Source organism: Arachis hypogaea, chromosome 2, assembly GCF_003086295.3.
Source record: "Arachis hypogaea cultivar Tifrunner chromosome 2, arahy.Tifrunner.gnm2.J5K5, whole genome shotgun sequence".
Taxonomy (NCBI): Eukaryota; Viridiplantae; Streptophyta; class Magnoliopsida; order Fabales; family Fabaceae; genus Arachis; species Arachis hypogaea.
The window spans coordinates 102,628,488-102,648,666 of NC_092037.1; the positions used below are offsets into that span (position 1 = coordinate 102,628,488).

At 34.8% G+C, this 20,179-nt stretch overlaps 4 protein-coding genes across 8 annotated transcripts; 2 read left to right on the forward strand and 2 right to left on the reverse strand.

The window, feature by feature from the left end:
- Positions 1–2,349: 2,349 nt before the first annotated feature.
- Positions 2,350–7,454, forward strand: LOC112759973 (uncharacterized). Of its 4 annotated transcripts, none has more exons than XM_025808086.3 (15): positions 2,350–2,506; positions 3,147–3,287; positions 3,423–3,733; positions 3,866–3,958; positions 4,048–4,138; positions 4,292–4,358; positions 4,481–4,562; positions 4,730–4,901; positions 4,997–5,095; positions 5,347–5,415; positions 5,741–5,879; positions 6,218–6,416; positions 6,567–6,676; positions 6,763–6,799; positions 7,025–7,454. In XM_025808086.3, exons 3-15 carry the CDS (start codon positions 3,574–3,576, stop codon positions 7,180–7,182), a joined length of 1,476 nt encoding a protein of 491 aa, XP_025663871.1. In that variant the 5' UTR covers positions 2,350–2,506; positions 3,147–3,287; positions 3,423–3,573; the 3' UTR covers positions 7,183–7,454. The 4 variants fall into 4 exon arrangements, with proteins under 4 accessions (XP_025663871.1, XP_025663866.1, XP_025663869.1 ...); XM_025808081.3 differs by having other exon boundaries at positions 2,355–2,506; positions 3,415–3,733; XM_025808084.3 differs by having other exon boundaries at positions 2,355–2,506; positions 3,415–3,733; positions 6,570–6,676.
- Positions 7,455–8,228: 774 nt separating this feature from the next.
- LOC112760029 (pentatricopeptide repeat-containing protein At2g22410, mitochondrial-like) lies at positions 8,229–12,857 on the forward strand. Its single transcript, XM_025808087.3, has 6 exons — positions 8,229–8,525; positions 9,234–9,373; positions 9,689–9,776; positions 9,963–10,029; positions 10,135–10,195; positions 10,815–12,857. The coding sequence occupies exon 6, from the start codon at positions 10,854–10,856 to the stop codon at positions 12,789–12,791; it is 1,938 nt and encodes a 645-aa protein (XP_025663872.1). The 5' UTR covers positions 8,229–8,525; positions 9,234–9,373; positions 9,689–9,776; positions 9,963–10,029; positions 10,135–10,195; positions 10,815–10,853; the 3' UTR covers positions 12,792–12,857.
- A 193-nt stretch (positions 12,858–13,050) lies between these two features.
- On the reverse strand, positions 13,051–15,162 carry LOC112760071 (uncharacterized). The gene is made up of 6 exons (XM_025808090.3): positions 14,478–15,162; positions 14,267–14,364; positions 14,001–14,072; positions 13,755–13,879; positions 13,545–13,617; positions 13,051–13,390 (listed from the first exon to the last, which is right to left on the reverse strand). Exons 1-6 carry the CDS (start codon positions 14,782–14,784, stop codon positions 13,286–13,288), a joined length of 780 nt encoding a protein of 259 aa, XP_025663875.1. The 5' UTR covers positions 14,785–15,162; the 3' UTR covers positions 13,051–13,285.
- A 61-nt stretch (positions 15,163–15,223) lies between these two features.
- On the reverse strand, positions 15,224–20,039 carry LOC112760045 (protein PTST homolog 3, chloroplastic-like). Of its 2 annotated transcripts, none has more exons than XM_025808089.3 (13): positions 19,544–20,039; positions 19,317–19,445; positions 18,836–18,981; positions 18,039–18,620; positions 17,698–17,863; positions 17,535–17,595; positions 17,393–17,443; positions 17,182–17,235; positions 16,611–16,730; positions 16,211–16,335; positions 15,921–15,972; positions 15,648–15,789; positions 15,224–15,551 (listed from the first exon to the last, which is right to left on the reverse strand). In XM_025808089.3, exons 1-12 carry the CDS (start codon positions 19,729–19,731, stop codon positions 15,691–15,693), a joined length of 1,773 nt encoding a protein of 590 aa, XP_025663874.1. In that variant the 5' UTR covers positions 19,732–20,039; the 3' UTR covers positions 15,224–15,551; positions 15,648–15,690. The 2 variants fall into 2 exon arrangements, with proteins under 2 accessions (XP_025663874.1, XP_025663873.1); XM_025808088.3 differs by having other exon boundaries at positions 18,039–18,752; positions 19,544–20,007.
- Positions 20,040–20,179: the final 140 nt, after the last annotated feature.

Genomic DNA, 20,179 nt, shown 5'->3' on the forward strand with positions numbered 1-20,179 from the left:
TTTTCTCTTAAATAATTTAAATTCAATTAATAGAAAGGTTAGAACTTGCAACTTTACTTGGAAAGTTGAGATTGTGGACCACCGACGAATAATGTCCTACAAATCTAACATAAATATTGAGGTTTTAATTTGAAGTGTTAGATGCCACAAGTACATGAACTTAAGGCATGGTTCCCCAAACAACAAACCATGAAATCAAAAGACATAGATCTAGAAGAAGCCATATTAGCAAGCTTAGATATATATATATATATATATATATAGAAGCACACCGTTACACGTACATTTTTCAAAGAAATAATAACACCCCCCAAAAAAGCAAGCATATAGTCACCAACATATATATTACTAAGTACTAACACAACCTCAAATTATGCAATATTAAAACATTGAATGTGACAAGAGAGAAAAACTATATGATTATATAGTAGTTATTAACAGGGACTTTCAAGAGCTTCTTTTGTTGACCCTTTTTTTTTTTTAAGTGTGTAAACTAAATTCACATACATATATACACACGAGTGGAGGAAAATAATGCATACTATTTTGTCGGTCACACACTCATGTAAGAGAGTGAGAAAAAATGAAGAATGAGTTGTTGATAGCTTGATTGAAATGGAAGTAGGGACATCTTACCTTAGCCGACAAATCACAAAGATTTTGCATCATATATAGGTCCCTTTGAATTGGTTGCGTCTCAGAACTTGTGCAGAAAAATAATGGTTACATTAATTTTTATGTCTATTTTTTATATATAGTATAGAAATATATGAACATAACAATGATACATATAATATATTTTAATTCTTTTTATAAAAATATAAATAGAGTTTAATTTTAAATACATCTATTTTTTAGATGACTGTTCATACGGTCAATGTAAAAAATATACGTAATTGAATGCATGTATAAAACTGATTTACGCTAACAATACATCAAAATAAAATTTTATAAAATATATAAAAGTTACTTATACCATATATATACATGCGCATGCCAGATTTGTTACTATCCAATAATAATGCATGTTGTGTTTTAAATCTTGTATTTTTTTAGTAAGAAAAAGGTTTTAAAAAAATGGGGTCTGTGATTTAGAATGTTGAATAGTGTGACACATCTTTCTAATAAAAAAAAAAAAGTTTAGAGAATTCAAAATTACAACTTATTTTGTGAATATATAATAAAACTTTTATCTAATTTTCTTTTTCATTGGGTTGATCTTAGTCTTCATTGTTTAACATGAATAATATATATGTATAGTTTCTTCATTCTCATACAGTTTGGTACTTTAGAATTTAGATTATGGTCACAACTTAATTATCATGCTGCATTTCCTATTTCCACGTTTCTTTGTTGCAATAATTAAGTAACTTGCCGTGAAAGGTAATTTTGTTTTTAATTTTTCCTTGACGAAGAGGTTCTAGTATTGGGGTAATAAAAAAGAATTTTATGGATTAATTTTCGATATTTTTGGATAAAATCTTAACATGTTGTTATCAATGGTGGTGTGGTGATTAATGATTATCTCGAATATCATTTTCAAGAAAGTGGAAGAATCATAGATTAATGAATTCAACATTTAATGAACTTTTTCAAGGAATATGGGATTTATTTTTCGAGTAGATATGTGTCTTTATTCTGTTAAAAAATGGCAAAGTGTAAGGAGATTATTTAGTTAATTTTAAAGAAAAAATGTGTCAAAAACAATATCTAGCTACCATTCATGATTTGCTTTTTAACAGTTTGGTGTACTGATAATTTTCTTTCAAGTATATTTTTTCTTCAGGTGACTTTTCTTTCAAGTATTTTGATTCTATAGCATGTGCGTTTTTGTTTTATTTAATAGTAAACTAATAATAACTAATTTAGTCAAAACTACAATCATCCATCACAAATTTCATAATGATGATTTTAATTTTTTTTCATATATACTCGGACTCTAACTTTAATGTATAACATATATATAAATATTTATATTCACAAATTATAAATGCATAACAATCTTTTTATTAGTTATATAATCATTTTTTATATCAATTATTAAAGTTTTAAAATTTAATAAGCCTTACACTTTTAAAACATAAAAATCAGTTATAGCTTTGTTAAAACATAATAGTATTATAATAAAGATAACTTTTTTAGTGATAAATTTTTATTCTATTAAATTTTATATTATCTTGAGAAATATATCCTATAATAATAATAATAATAATAATAATAATAATAATAATAATAAATAGGTTATACAATATAAGATGATATTTTTTTGTCATAATAAAATGATAATTTAATAATATTATAACCTTATTTTGTGTGTATTAGCTTACTAAACTACGACCCAATAAAATTGGGCCATATAAAATTGGGCTTTCAGCCCATAACTGAAAATCTTTATCCAAATTACCATAATTGCCACTACCACAACAAAGTCGCCATTCACCTGAGCCTCCATCGCCACCTCCCTCAGCTCCGCCGTGCACCACCATAACGTAACCCCAATTCACAGGTACATCAAACATATTAGCTTCTTCTGTTTTCTATTATACGCTTACATACGTATATACATACATACATACATATATACGTATTCATAGAAAAGCTTTCAGATAGATATGCATCATGCACCATACGGTTGTGTGTACTGTATCGTTGCTTAATAATGGAGTCCATGCTCTGCAACTAACTAACTAACTAACTAACTGAGCTGAATCGGTTGAATTACATGCCTTTTATTTCCCCCTGCATTTAGAATGAGATGATTAGGTACAACATTTTTTTCTCTATTTATGTTAAATGCTGCAACTTTACCTTCAAATGGATTCAAAGAAAGTAGAATAATTGCAAGTTTAAGGAATAGGATCGTCAAGAGCAAAATGTTCCATTATACACTGATTTCTGGTTTTTATAAAAAGAAAAATAAATAAATAAAATTGGAGATTGGAATTTTTGTTGATTTTTCATCTTCAAATATTTTGTTATAACAAGTTTCTTAGTTTTTGGAAGCTATCTATTTCATGTCATTCTAGTAAATTTTCCGCTTGAGCTATAGTTCATTGGCCTTATTAGTTGTTAGTGATATCGAAAATCAGGTATTAGATGTGTTTAGAAACTTAATAGCTCGTGTATTTCTCATGCTACGAGTATAGAAGTTAATGGGAGTGATCAAGGATGGCACAATCTCTGGGGTTCTTCCCGACACACGAGGATTTTTGGTGCACTATCCTGGTTATCCATCATCCGTTTCTCGAGCTTTAGATACTCTTGGTGGAATTCAAGGCATCCTTAAGGTACCAAGATAAGTTCATTTTGTTCATGCCGATTATGTTGCTCTTCGTATTCAAAGGACTAATTTGTCAATGAGTTTTGGTTTATGTGAACTTTTACTTCTGTTATGGCCTGAACTGAATTTTTTAGGCTCGCAGTTCAGAATCAAACAAACTGGAGCTCCATTTTCGCCCTGAAGACCCATATTCGCATCCTACATTTGGGGAACTTCAGCCCTCCAACAATTTTCTTCTCAAAATATCTAAGAGAAAACCACATGATACTCATGATGCCAAAGATGATAACAGCATGTCCAGAAATAGAACGGAAAATGGGATTCAAGAAAACCAACCAGAAAGCGACCAAATGGCTACCAATAATAAAGCTGAGGACTGTACATCTGCAAATGAAGAGGGCAATCTTTGTGCTGATATTGTTTCTCATTTTCCTAAAGCATATTGTTTTAATGGTTAGACATTTATAGTTGTTTTTGTTTGGGATGTTTTACTTTCCATGCCAAGAACTTAGTGGATTTATTAGCCTTAAACAACCCGTGAAGCAAATTACTTGGCTTCTATTGTTGCATTTCAAAATTATGAAGGAATGGCAGACTATCAACATGTAGTTCCTGTTCATGCGGATGTTGCCAGGAGGAAAAAGAGAAACTGGGCAGAAGTAGAAGAGCCAGATTTTGGTGAATATCTTAATATTCTGTCACTTCAACCTAATTTTTTTAAATGTCTCTTTTACCATGTCAAATGGTTTGTCTCTATTCTATAATAGATAAGGGAGGTCTCATGGATGTGGATCATGAGGATGTTATGATCATAGCTCCTCCTCTTTTTTCTCCAAAAGATATGCCAAAAGATCTAGTGTAAGTTTCTCTGATATTCTAGTTTTAAATCATCACTTGTGCCTAAGAGAACGAAAAACTCAAGGATCAGCATAACAGCATTGATGATTCACTAGTTATCTTTGCACAGTTGGACTAGTATTTTCATTTTGCTTTAACTCTATTTGATTTCAGCTTGAAACCACCTGCCATATTGAGTTCAAAACTAGGACAAGAGGAAGTTGTACCAAATCATGTCGAGGTAAATTTAATCTGAGTTAATTTTTTAATAAGGATCTAAGCATAGATTTCAATCCTTTTGGTATACTAGAATATAAGAGCGACCGTTGATATGTATTTCTACAATGCTACATGATAATACAGATCCATAGCAGCAAAAATTACTCACCGCCATGTGTGCAGATGGACATGGAGCAAGTCCTTGCACTTGATTTTGACATTAAAGATATCCTTTTCTTTTGGGTTTGGAGGAAATTTTGGTTAAACCCTGTTAATACTTCTGAGTTCTGACTCTTTTTAATGATTTCGAAACAAGAGAACAAGAACATATTCTAGAGACATATTGTGATAAAAATGTACTTTAGTGTTTCTGGTTTTACTTAGCTTGCTTACAGATTCCTAAGATAGTTAATTGGGAGGAATATGTACCACAAGGTTCGGATCAGCGGGAATCACAAATGGCTGTATCTAGATTGTTTGATGAACGGCCTATATGGTCCAAAAATTCTCTTACTGAACGCTTGCTTGATTTCGGCTTAAGATTTACACATAGCAAGCTTAGAAGGTGACTTGCCCAAAATCTAGTCATTGGCTTTTTAATTTGCAGCAATTGAAATGTTAGATACTTGTGCAGTAACCTTTTATTCTTTATTCTTGTAGGCTTTTGTCTAGAATTTCCTACTACTTTTCCAATGGACCATTTCTAAGGTTCTGGATCAAGAAAGGATATGATCCACGCAAAGATCCTGATTCTCGCATGTATGACTTACTCCTTATTTGTAAATTTCTTAGTATATTTGTCTGTAGCTATTATTTAGGAGTTCTTTTCAGCATCAGAATCTTATCTGGGACAGGATTGTTTTTTATATAAATATTAATAGTTTATACTTTTCTCCAGGGTTTTGAGAATGCAAAATCTTCATCATGTCAATTAGTCCTTATAGGTTTTTGTTATGTATATATATATATTGGATCTGATCTTTGTTGACTATGTGTTTTTGAATCGGCAGTTATCAAAGGATTGAATATCGAATTCCAATCCCATTACGAAGTCACTTTCATGCTCAACTAGCCAATAGGTATGTTCCTTCATTTTATCTCTTGCTTTACAAAGCAACGTTGTTAATGGAAACTTGGAAGCACACCATTCATGTGTATGAATGTGAATGAGGAAACTGAAAATAACAATGTAGATAAACATATGCAACAGAATGCAGGTACGAATGAAGAAGATATTGTACAAAATTCTTTACAATTTCAACTAAATTTATATGCATCCTAAAACTGGATTTTTTCATGTACCTTGATATAATAACATTTGATTTTGGTGGCTGTCACTATTTATGATTAGTATATTGTTCTTTGTGCTGTTTTCTCATTTCTTAAGGCATTTGTTTTATTTAGGCTAAAACCTAGATGGGAAGATATATGCACCTTTCGAGCATTCCCTTACAAGCTGCAGACATCTTTACAGTTATTCGAGCTTGTTGATGATTATATTCAATCAGAAATAAATAAGCCTCCATCACAGGCATCTTGCACTGTAAGTTTTGTGAACCTTTATTGAATATCTCAACTAAGATATGTAAGTTAGCAAAGTACTCTACTCTGCTCTTCATTCCCTAGCATGAGGTAGAGTTCTATGTTTACTATGGATGATATGGACTTTGTCCTTTTTTCTTCCTCCTTCCTCTTTGATTGAATGAGCAAATAGGTCGCTGTTTTACTCCATAAAATTTTCTTCTATTCTGAAATTTTGTGCATATTGAGTTGCTGTAATTTATGCCACACAAATCCAGTATACAAAATTACCTTAATTTTATCTTCCATGCATGAAGTTTTGTTGAAAGATATTCCATTAACTATCGTAGTATTTTGTAGTTTGCAACGGGGTGGTTGTCACAGCACATGCTAAATTGTATTAGAGAACGTCTTACGGTGCGGTTCCTACCAGTATTCCCTAAGCCTGGCACCGAGAATTTACTCAGAGTTGCCACTCTAAGGTTTGAAAAATTGAAGAGGGAATGCAGTAGGAATGCCTTGAAGCTAAAAGGAGAGGAAGCGCACAAAGCTAATTTAGGTTATTCACCTCTTTTTCGTTATTCTTTTTGCTGATATTGATTCAGTACAGTAATGGAGTTGACAAATTATTGCCACTATACAGAAAAACAAATTTAGTATGTTTTCAATTGACCGATTCTTGATAATTTTCTTTTTAATCTGGATCAAGTAGAGACGGAAGAAAATGATGAACCTGAGAATGTTGAAGAGGATGAAGAGGAGGCAGCCGGGGGTAATAATAGCGAAGAGGAATTGGATGCTGATGAAGAACTTGATATGGTAACTCTTGTCTCTGTTTTCTTTCCCCTGCCGTGAAAGATTATATTCGCAATGCTATATTTATTTACCTCTCTTATTTGGTGTAGGATGGAGATAGTGAAATGCTTGTGCCGCCTCATTCTTGTATCCTTTTCTATTGGAACACTATATTTTACTGTTAAGTTTAAGGATTGAATCCTTATTATTGCTTTCAAGTTTCATGAAAATGTTATTCTAGACTAGAAAATGCCTCTTGTGAATAATATTTTCCTTTAGTATAGTGCAAAAATCTGATAAAACCACATAGGGATTATTCTTCAGTATCATTCAAAGATCTGGAGGGTCTTTGAATTCCTTTACAATCTTCAGATCTCAACATGGAAAATATTTCAAGGACTCATTTACAGGATCTTTTCGGTAGCTTTCCCTTCAATGAGGTTGATAACAACAGGGCGCAAGAAAATGATATTGACGATGAATATCAAATATACGAGGAAGACAGCGAAGGCGATTACTCTGATGAATGAGTGCTCAAAATTCAGATTTTTTTAGATACACACTTAGCTAGATCTTTTCTTTGAATTGTGATTTATCTATATTGTTAACTTTGTTGCTGAAAATTTTGCTGTTTCGAGGAGCATCAATGTTTGTTGAGTTACAATTTAAGGTCAATATTTATCCTCAAATTGTTGAATAAAAGAAACTAAATTAGATTTATAGGAAAAACAATGACAAGTTTGTATAAACTAGCGTAGTTATGTTTGATTTGATGGAAAGTGATTGAATATGTTTGAATTTATTATTGATGAGAAGTGATGGAATGGAGATAAATGAAAGGAAATGACATTAGCTTGGATTATTTAAAATTACATTAAATTTATTTTATTCAAATTTTTTTTCTTTCATTCCAATTTTAGCTCTAAAATAAACAAGAAAATTTGGTGTTGAGTAGTTTTCAGTGATAATCCAGACAAAAACATAGCCTTGATACTAATAAATATATCTAATGCATCATTTCGTTTGTCCCCATTTTACGTATTGATTTGTTTGCATTCATTGATGTTATTGTCAGTTGGTAGTTGAAGAATTTGTTTGCATGTAACCAAGTGACCCATATCTTACATATTTGTTTGCCATTATTTAGCAGAGCTAAAATCATCCAAACTTAGGCTCATTTTTTTTGGATATGAGAAGCATGTGTGTTGTGTATTATTGTGGAAAATGTGGATGCTAGACATGGATATGGGAACAACTTTTTCTGAAACAGGGACGAAGGTAATTGGACAGTCCGTGGAAGAAGAATTTTAAATTTTGGTGAAGGTAATCGGACCTTCCAATTTGTGTACTCAAAAATCGGACCGTCCGATTTTGGCTCCTGACACCACAGTTGCGTAAAGCACCTATACACTCCATATCTGTGTTCTACACCATTCTCCCTCCCACGTCTAAATTAAAAAGTGCCAAACTTACCCATAAAATGGTCAAATAAGTTCCACTGTTCTAAAATTTTTGGGTACATAGAACTTTTTGTCTTTTGATACACTATAAAATAGGTTAATAAAAAATATCTACTAGAAGAATGAAACTATCATATCAGAATACTTAATTTTTTTCATAAACATAGTAGTTAAAATATGTAACTGTAAAATAGTTAAATCTAACAAAATTGTAGCTGTAAGCTGAGGGTGTCAGTTTTTGAGAAGGTGGTGGAAACAAGTGTTCGTTAATGTTGTTAATGTTGTTATCCTATTAATATTTCGCTCAAGTTCTGGAATCTTCCGAAGGATCCTTCCTTTTCCCTAAGAATAATAATAACTCCAAACACTGTCTTGTTCCTCTGAGATGCAGCTTTCTGCACCAACAACAACAGGTCTCTCTCGATCCTTTCGTTTCCGTTTTATTCTTCTTTTTCAGTTTCGTTTTGCTCTCTTCACTGCTAAGGTTTTACTCTCTGACCAAAACGGCGTCGTTTTTTCGGAGCTTAACTGCACTAAAAAATATCACACTTCACTGTTCAGTTGGTTGTTAGTTAGTTAGTTAGTTTATTCTGTTTTATTCGGTTATTGTTCAGTGTGTTAGCGAAGTTGTGAACTAGGAACTCCATTTGATTTTGAGGATAAGGATTATTTTTGTTGGTTGTCTATCTCTCAGCCCGACAGACTAAGGACTAATTCGTCTTGGATCTGAATTTCATTTAAGGGTCTGTCGTTGGCCATGTATAAGGCGGGATTCGTAACCTGACACTTGTTTAAGCGGACGAGTGAGCTGACCACTAACCAACCCAAGTTGGTTTAGGATAAGGATTATAATGCATTTAATTGCGTTTGGTGCAATTTTATTTAAGAATTCATCCAAAAAAGAAAAGTGAGTTCAGCTGGGAAGCTGAAAATTTTGAGTGTGATGCATTGTAACCGAAGGAGCTTGAAGCATAGAGTGAGATGCATGTTGAGTTACATATTGCCCTGCATTTTCTATTGCATAAAGTCAAAGCTGTCTTGAATTTTGAGCATTGGTGGTTGGTGAAGGGTTTCTTCCTCACTGAGTGCTTTATTTATATCTATCTATCATTTGCCTGCAGATTAGTGGTTTAAAAGGCATGGTTGACTGCTTCATAGAAGATGGAGAACAATGGTAGCAATTCAAATTCCCATCAGAATCACACTGAAAATAGTTCAGCTGATGCAAGCAAAGAGAAGAAAGATATTTTTGTAAACCATGGTATTTTTGTCCTTGCTTCCAATTCTGGTTCTAATTCAAGATCTTCCTATTTGTTTTAGGTTTCGAGTATGAGATTAATGTATATTGTCTTTACTCTATGTTTGTTAGTTTAGTTTATATTGAATGTCATATTGAGAACTGTATCCTTGATTCAAAACAGCAAACTAAGAAATATATATTTGTTAGTAAATTATATGTAAGAAAATGGATTTTTTATAATTGATCTCTAATTAACAACTATTGTGATACTCATTTTAGTGTCCTCTATTAAATGCCATCATTGTTTACCTCAAGTATATTTATGTTTTCATGCAGCTGAGATAGCTTGGCATCAAATGAGGAAGGAATGGGTTGGTAATCAGTCTAAAAAATTGCAGAGATCACTGAAAGATTCAATTATGAGGTATATCGATACTTCCGGTGCCAAAAAACTTATTTAATTAAGTTTATATTTTTTTGCCCTCCTAGTATTAGATCAAATATGAAGTCTTCTCTATTTGGGAAGAAAGGTAGTTTCATAAGATTAGATTTGTTTTACAATTTTTGTTTACATGCTTACCCTAATGTTATGGAGAAATCCTTTTTACAGCTTGACAACTAGTTATGAGGATATGCTTTTATCTACAGAAGCTTTTCCACTGCCAATTCCATTAGCTGTAAGTCCTTTCAGATCAGATGCTTCTCCCTTACTCTTCAAAACATGGGTACAAGTTATATGAAGTGTATGTATTAATCATTAATGGGTTATGCTACTTATGCAGGATATGGTGGATTTTCTTGTGGACTTTTGGCATGATGGGGGTCTCTATGATTAGATGACAGGTAATTTTATTATAAATTTCAAGTTAAGAATGTTGCGCACGGTTTTGTTTGTGCAGATTGAAGCTGAGGGAAACACATTACAGATTGATGGACAAAACCATAGCATGATTGATTCTCTTGGCAGCACAGACAAGCTTTATTTAGATTAGTTGTTGCTATTAAGCATTTATCTGCCTAACTATAATTTTGTACAAGTTCGGATTCTTCTTAATATTCAGTGACCAATCTCTATGTTTTAATGGGATGTGAAACCAAAAGTAGCTGTTTAATATAAGTTGTTGGAAAAGTCTAGGAGCCAGCAACTTTGTTAAATTCTGGCCAGCATGTAACCAGCAAAGAAAAGTGAGTCATCAGATGAAATCTCACACCATTAAAATCATCATTGATGGCTATTTGATGACTACAAATCACAAAAGTTGTTGCCCCCTAGCATTGCTCGTTGTTGTTTATTCAAATTCTGCATATGATAGGTTTGATTGATGCACCAATCACGTTAAAAATGGTTGATAACACGCATCTCTTAACTAAGCGAATCTCTCAAATAAATGAACATAAAAACAAAATGTTGCCTATGTAAACTTTATATTTTAACACATTCATATTTTCATTGTTGAGTTAGATGTTTGCGAATGCTGGTAAGAATTGAAGAGGCATTTGTATGAACATGAAGAGGCAGCTATTAACAAACCAATCCCTCAAAATAAAAGCCTTGTTATCATCATGCAAAACCATGCAACAAGGACTCCAAATCCATGCTTACGTTATCCTCAATGGCTGCCACCACGACATTCTTGTCCAAACATCACTCATCTCTTTCTTTGCTTCCTTAAACTCCTCGAGCTCGTTGCACCATTGTCGCCTTGTCTTCTCCCAAGTTACCACCCCGGACACCTTTCTATGGAATGCCATGGTCAAAGCTCACTCTTATAGCCACACCCCACAATACACCATCACTTTCTACAGGTCAATGCTCAATGCTCCTGCTTCCCCTGATAGCTTCACTTACCCTTTTGTGATCAAGTCGTGTGCGCGTCTGTTGAGTCCCAAACTTGGTTTCCAGGTTCAATGCCATGTAATGAAAAATGGGTGTGTTTCGGATATCTTTGTTGTGAATGCTTTGCTACATATGTATTGTGTTTTGCAAGAAACCCCTTATGCGTGCAGGGTGTTTGATGAAAGTCCTGTGAGAGATATTGTTTCATACAACACAATGATGAGTGGATTTGTGCAGGCGGGTCGCGTAGGATGTGTGTTTCGGGTTTTCAAGGAGATGGGGGTTTTCGGAATTGAGGTTGATGAGTACACAATTGTTGCTTTGCTTTCTGTTTGTAATTTGTTGGAAGATTTCAAAATAGGGAAGCAGGTGCATTGCTTGGCATGCAAGAAAATGTGTTCCAATGATGTGGTGATGAATGCACTGGTTGATATGTATGCGAGATGTGGGTGCTTGGATATGGCTGAGAGAGTTATGAAGAGTGGGGTGAGGAGCGGTAATAGTGTTGTTGCGGCTTGGACATCCGTGGTGAGTGCCTATGCACGCCGTGGCGAGGTTGAGGTTGCTAGAAGATTGTTCAACCAAATGGATGATCGAGATTTGGTTTCTTGGACAGCAATGATCAATGGCTACTCTAATGCTGGGTATTTCCAAGAGGCATTGGATCTATTTGTGCAGTTGGAGGATTTGGGATTAAAACCAGATGTGGTTGCTGTGGTTGCTGCTCTTTCTGCGTGTGCGCGACTAGGTGCACTTGATATGGGAAGAAGAATCCACTGCCGTTATGCTGCCAAGAATTGGCCCGATTCTCAAGACGGGGGATTCATTGCTGCTGTTGTTGATATGTATGCCAAGTGTGGAAGCATAGACACTGCATTGGATATATTCAACAAAACAAGTGATAGTTTGAAAACTACTTTGCTCTATAATTCCATTATCTCTGGTCTTGCTCATCATGGCCATGGTGAATATGCTTTAACTTTGTTCAAAGAAATGAAGTTATTGGGTCTAAAACCAGATGAGGTCACATTTGTAGCACTTTTGTGTGCTTTTGGCCATAATGGTCTAGTTGATGATGGCTTGAACCTCTTTGAATCCATGCTGAGTGTTTATGGTATCAACCCTCAAATGGAGCATTATGGCTGTATGGTTGATCTTCTTGGAAGAGCTGGTCATTTGAACGAAGCGTATGGTTTAATTTCGAACATGCCTTTCAAGGCCAATGCTGTGATTTGGAGAGCATTCTTAAGTGCTTGCAAGTTACATGGAGATGTGGAGTTGGCAAAAATTGCAGGACAAGAGCTTCTTAAGATGGAGCATGATCATGGCGCAGGTTATGTGATGCTGTCGAACATGCTAGCCGACGCAGCGCAGCATGAAGAAGCTGCAAGTGTGAGAAAAGAAATTGATGAAGTTGGAATTCAGAAACCACCTGGCTGGAGCTATGTAGAAATGAATGAAGGTCTTCACAAGTTTGTGGCAGGTGACAAGTCTCATCCAGAAGCTAAAGCCACCGAGTTGATGCTTAGGGATATCAACATGGGCCTAAAATCTTTTGGGCAGGTCATAAATGTATCAAAAATGGTGTTTGATATAGATTAACATTTTGAGGAACAGATGGATTGTTACCCTCTTCTTTGACATTATATGAAAAGGTTAATTCGGTTATTGGTTGAGCTTCATGAAACACTCATCAGATTCTGCAAACTAACATAGCTTCAACTTCTATTGAAATAATGTCAATATTTGCACATTAGATCTATCATTTATAACAATAAACAGAAGTTGTTAAGGTTTTCAATTTCTTTTTCTTTCTTCTCTAATAACTGAATAAGAGCTCAACATTTGAAACAAGTACAACTTGGAAGAAATAGTGCAGATATTACAACACCCTATATTAAGTAATGAGGGGCAAAAATTATGTGTGCCGTTTTATTTTCCACAAACATATAATAGAAGAGCACATAAAATCCTGATAGTCATTCTTCTCAATTGTAATTGAGAAAACCTTAGCCCCCCCAAAAAATAATAATACAAAAAGAATGTACACCAAAAGGAAAACTTCAAATAACAATACATGTTGGAAGAAGTTGTAATCAATAACTGAGGCCTAATTGAAGTCCAAGGGCAGCATGAATAAGAAAAAGAGTCATGATGCCACTTCCCAAGATACCATGAACATTCCTTAGTCCAGGATTTCCCTGCAATTACTCAAATGAATTAAACGTGTAAGTGCTGAAAAGTGTAAAAACAAGGGAAGCTGTTTCTAAAATCAATGAAAAATGGGAAAGCAACGCAAATCCCGGGGGAGAGAGGAAATCAATACAATTCAAGCTCAGAGGAAATAAGCATCACCTCAAAGAGTGAAGGCAATATGGTTTGTACTGTCAACAAAGTAAGGCCTATAGCACCTGTAACAGCATGAGGACTGCAAACAAAGGTAACAACATTAACAAGTGCAAAATCAGATTGTTGTTTTTTCCAAATGAAAAATGCATAAAGACATGGAATTTAACCAGCAATCTTCAACTTAAGGATTAAGATACAATAATGGTTGTTGACTACCTCTCAAAAATGGGTTTATCTGATGTGAGTAGAGATGTTACTCCCCCGGTAGCACCAAGAGCAAAGAAGAAAAACATACCAGCTAAAAGCTTTGGATGCAAGTCCTTGGCCTTAGCCTTTTCTTCCTGAAAACATTCAACATAAAAACTATAAACACAAAGCTAATTGCGGTTCATATACATCATAATAGTAAATTTAGATAGTGATATCCAATGAAAAATTGTAAAATTGGAGAGAACATCATACCACATCATCAGAATATTTAATGCGAAAACCAAGATAGGTACCATAGCCACCCATAGCAAAGAGCACAACTGCCTGCAAGTGACCAATATAGTTAAAACTATTGAAAAATGGTGTGCTTGGATAATTTTTTTTTTTCAAGAAATACATAAGAGGAGACAAACAAATGCATCCTGAAATTAAATGGTGGATATGTTAATTCATAACCAAATTCTATAATAACAAGATTTATTTTACAATGTGTATATATAGTGGGAAAGTTAGTGTACCATGTTGCCAGGGTGACCCCAATGCACAAGCCAATCTGGAAGGTTCCATGATTTGACAAGCTGAACAAATGGCCCAAATGTAGAACTCACAGCTCCAGCTATAAACATTAACACAATTTTTAAACTTATGAAAAAGAATTGAACTTTTTCCATATCCAAATTAAAAGTTGACAATTTTGAATTAAGAATGAGAGGGGATTGAAGTAAGTACCTCCGGGTAGAAGAGCAGCTGCAAACAGTAGTGGCAATGGAGAAAAGGAATGTAAGATAGTTTCACTCTTCTCTTCCAATTCTTCTTCTTCTTCTCCTTCTGCTTCAGCTCCATTATGGATTATGGAAAAGTCGTCTTTTGTCACAAAACACTTGTGGGGGCGAAGCAGAGGTCTTGTTGCAAAAAGGTGAGAAGAATGAGTAGTTGGAAGGTGAAGGTGTGGTAGTTGAGGAGAACAGTGGAATAAAGGAGGTGAAACCAACATAGGATGGAGACCAACAATAGAAGAAGCAGTAACCATGGCCATGTCTTCTAGAAACAAAGGGATGAGAACAGAACAAGGAGGAGATTCTTGTACTGTGCGTTGTTAAGTGAATTTGGTGACACTGGAAAAGCTCAAAGGGGAAAGATAGATAGAGAGACAAGAGTGGAAAGGTGTGGAAAGAGACACGCTTTTTTATGTAAACAACACCTTTCCACGTGGTTTCAACACGCTCCCCTCCTTTTGGGCTTTCATATCAACAACATGCCAGAAAAATATACCAATATTGAAGTGTTTTATACTGTTACTTGAATGGCAATTATTTAGCTAAATTCGTTCTTGTATGAAACGAAGTCTAGGTATCAAGAACAGAGATCATATGTTAAATTTACAGAGCTCGGCAAAATTAACTTTTTTAACCTCTTTTCGTGGGTGGTTTTAAAGACTTAAAAAAAAACAAAACATAACTGAAGGAAAAGTAGGATTAAAAAGAAAAGGAAGCTACATTTTCTTCTAATTGATTGATAGTCTGATACAATGACGATGGCGCATAAAATTGGAGCTAAGACTCTTCCAAACTAAACCTAGTTCCTAAGAAATTCATGCATAGTCCGCGATGATGTGATGTCTTAATCTTTCTAATAGACCTAAAGTGAATGTACAAACTGCGTTTAGCTAGTATGTATTAAGATACACGATCAAAATTCTCTGCTCATTCTTGCATGCTTGTCAGTTGTGTCCCCCTTTTGTCCATATTGCTGTCAGTGATTGTTCAGAAATTCACAGCAAACAGTGTCTTGATTTTATGTACCCTACAACAGTCCACTATAATGTGTTAGGGCACTACCAATTTCAGAAACAACTGCAGTATTAAAGTTCAGACACGTATATACATGTCTTGATCGTACCTTTTTGTATATACATGTAGCTTTTGTGACCAGCTAAAATGCTTCATATATCTACTCTTAGAATGTTGTTGCATATGTGACCTCTTGATACAGACTCCCGTTGAGGATCTAATCTCCAGTGGCCATCAACAACAAATTTTATCTGCAACAAAAAATAGGTTATGTAACGATAAATATGGTACTATCAAGAAATGCTCCTCCTAGAAGTAATGCAACTAACCCTGATGTGAATAAAAAGACAGATGTCAAAACACTAGTAGATGATGCACTCACCTCATACACGCCAGGATAAAGCCACAGCGTTGTTGACCAAAAACGTATTTTCCTGCATATTATACAATGAGCAGCACATATAAATACATTTTAGAAACAGTTTAATGATGTTATAATATATTGTTATAGGATGAAGGTATGCAAATCAACAAACTATGCAATCAACAAGAAAATTATTATTGGATGACAGAAAATAAATCGGTAATTGGGGTTAATAGTAACTAGTTGAACATTCTAATTTAGAATTGAGCATTAGCACAAGACATATGTATCACTGAAATCTTTAGAACCTTGATCCACCATAGTCTGAGGCACTAGCCAACGGGTCAGGATCCAGTTTGATTCGGTGATGCCAACCATTGAAGCTACCAGCAACCTCCACAACCTCAGCATCGCAACAGAACTCGAGCTGAACCTGGAAATATAATGGAAAACAGTGCCAAAAGGTACATAAATTTTAATTACACCAATACTGGGGATCCAGTGGTCTTATGTTGTGCTCCTTAAGACTTTGTTTACAACCATGAGTTTAGGGAACAATTTATAATTTCCCAGTTAATACTCTCCAATTTTCTAATATTATTCATGGTGAACACTGTTAACATGTACAAGCTAAATAGTACACCAAGAGGAGACGAGATGCTCCAAATATTTGTATATTAAAAATCATGAACCGCGCAGATGCAATACCTCTTTGAGACCCGTAAGACTTTCTTCAGCATCGTGTAACTCTGCATCTTTTTCAGATATAACTTTTTTGGCTTTGTCAATTTCTGCCTCTGCCTTGGTTTGTAGGACAGACAAAGCAAGCTGAAAGCAAAAGTAACATGCTGCTGAGTGAGTAATGGATACAGTAACACCTAAAAATTGAAGAGAGTGGTGCAGAAATCTAGAAATCACTTGTATTATCAATATTTCCCTTCCACTTAAAAAGTAGATCTGGGAAACATGATTTGTTTTACATCCATATGATAATAAGTTCCACACATAGTTCAGCTGCTTAGCAAGCTAAGATCTTGTTAGTACTTCAACAAAAACAAGAAGTAGAATCTAGAATGTTGTCAGATTTGAGATACACAACTTGGCCTGATGTAAACTTAATTTCAAACCCATTAAGAAACAACTTTTTTTTGCTAGAAGAAAATAATAATAATACTTCAAATGTGATAGTAACAGAAGCCCAGCCAAAGAACAAGCTTGATCCAAACTTAAAAGAGGAAAACATATCTTTTAGCATGGTTCTCGGAAATAGCTCATCTACCTTTTCCTTCACGATCTGTTCCTTCAGCCGAAACAGCTCCAACTCCTTCTGATACTATGCAATGGAAAATGAAAAGAAAAAATAACATGGTAAGTTATAGCTACAACTATTCTTAAGCATATTTTTTTTTGGGGGGGGGGGGAGGGGGAGGGGGATAGAACTCCCAAGACATATACAAATGTAAACTATAAAACAAGTTTACAATTACTACCAGCATGAACTTGAGATAGTTTATCTCGCTTTGATTTGGCACGTTTGAAACCTGTGTGGCAAACATATGGAAGAAAACAAGTGAGACTACAAAAGGATGGCAATCAATAGAGAATTCATAAACACTGTAGGAGCAAAAAGACCTCAGCATCCAAATCTTCATCAGAATTTGTAGTTAGATCCACATGCTGCATCTGCTCATCCCTATGTATAATTGCATGCAAGGGAACAAAAGGGCTTAAATAAAATGTAAAAGCCAGTTAACTTCCCACAATCCTAGTTGGCAATGAGCATCCATATACTAACCCAAAGAGCTGATTTGATGTTCCAGATGGAACAACATGCTGGGATGTCAATGAGCTCCCATTATGTGCCATGGAATTATTGTCTTCAGGTGGAAGGATACCTAGGGGCATATCAACAGCAGCTTCTGCTCCAATATTCACTTTATTTTCCTGGGAATCATACCCATCTGAAATAGTAGAGATGTGATATAAGAATCAAACAAGAAGACTCGCATTGTCCAAATTCAACAAAAGAATATTGTTCATAAAATTTGTACTGAAGATAGAAATGATTCTTCAACTTAATTGGTCCAATATAAACTAACACTGATGACCAAGATATAATCTCCATATTAGAATTACCTTCAACTGGATCTAAATCTCCATTCTGAATAAAATTTGCAACCTTTTCCTCCAAAGACAAGTTGGCCAAAGAGTCTACATTTATGTAACTGCTCCCAGCAGAATGAGCTGAATCACCTTGGTTCTCAACAGATAGGTTTTCCATAGTGGAAACTTCAAAGAATGAGCGAACATCTTCAGCAGTATTGTTATTGCTGTCATCTAAAGCTTCTAATTCACACGTGTACTCTTCAGCGTCAACAGTCTCGGAATCATTAAATGAACTACTGTAATGGTTTTCCATGGAAAGAACTGGGGAGGGTAAGTTTGTGTCTCCAACTGTTTTTCCCACTAAACTCTGCTCACTCTCCGAATTTTCAGAATACTCTGACCCAAATGGTTGTTCACCAGAAATTTCTAAAGGCATGATGGAACTTTGATTACTGAAGTTAGCAGAAAGGCCTTCCCTTGAACTACTGAAATCATTATCTGCAACAGCCACTTCAGTGTGGTAGAAATAACCCTCCTCTACAGGGTCGACCACTTCAATGTGATCTGTCAGCTCACTAATGCCATTATCCATCATTGGATTTGCAGAGGATCCTACAGGGGTGGAAGTACATTCATCTAAAGTTTTAGTCGAATCAATGTCCAAACTACCAGAATTATTCCGGAAATAAACTTCAGTTGATGGCGTTACATCATCAACCAAATTGTCCACATTCCCATTCTGACCTTTAAATTGTATTATATATCAAGTCATCAATTATGATTAAGGAAAGAGTCAATTCAATTCACAAAGAAGAAATGTAATTGACCTGTCAAAAGACCTCGGCAATCATCTGCAGAATCCGGTCTCTCATCGAAAGAGGTTTCAGAATCAAGATTGGCATTGAATGAACTCGTGAGAAGCTCCTCAATTTGTTTATGTCCCCTCCGTCTGACAATGTTTGCCAGGTCGTTCCTATAAACACAACGGCTCGAAAACTTATACAAAAGAAAACCAAAAACACTAAAGTCGATGCATCAAAAGCTAATGAACAATAGTAATCAAGTTAATCTGTAACCTTACTAGATCTCAACCAATTTGACTAGCAAGCCTAATTAAGTTTAACATATAATCTAAACTAAGAGTGCAGAAGCGCAACATAGCAACATGCAAGATGACATTTCTATAATAGTGACAGTTAAGCAACTGAGTACTGAAAATTTCAGCTGGTGAGTTCATTCTTGAGTTCCTGTTCTTGTTCTTTTTCAAGAAGTTAGAAAAAGAAAAGAGAAGAATATATATTCGGTAACCTTCCGTGGCTGAGGAGCTCCTTGGTCGATGGAACATGGTGGTGTGGAAGGCCAACGGAGGCGAGGAACTCTCGGATATCGTTGCAGATCTCGGCGTCGGTTTTGAGCCTCCGACTTCTCCTGCGAGTCCTGAAAGAAAGAAAGAAAGAAGAATTGAATCGATAAGAAAGCTAATCTTGTTGAGTTATTGTCACCGAAAGCATGAATAAAGAAAATTAGAAAGAAACCTTGTGGTTTTAGTGTTGTGGTTCGTAGTAGCAGAAACCGAAGAAGAAGAAGAAGCGTGAAGGTGAAAGTTTGCAGTTGAGGAATGATGAAGTAGGTGAAGGTTGTTAGGAGAAGAAGAAGAAGAAGAAGAAGAAGAAGAAGAAGAAGAAGAAGGAATTAAGGAAGGGAAGAAGGGAAGTGTGGCCATTACTAATTCTGAGTTCTGAGTTCTGAGCTCAGTGAACAAGAAACGGACACACAACGGATGAAGAAGATGATGATGAATCACGCTTCACACACACACACTACTTTTTTCTATTTATTTACATTACTGCCACTGTGCCTGTTCTTATCAATCATCATCATTCTTTTGTCCAGCCTTCACACACTTCGTTACTCTTGCAGCTCAACACATACAGCAGATGCCAATATTTTTGTTTTATTTTTGGGTCCAACAAAATGTTATTTTGGTCTATTAGTCTATTATGACTAATTTTCTACGGCTACATTTAACTTGATATATCAATATTCAAGCGTATTATATATATACATAACATCAATAGTCAAATTAGTTATAAAATATATATTAAAAATAAATTAAATAATATACCTTTTTATTCACAAATATATGATAATTAAATTTTATTTATATATAA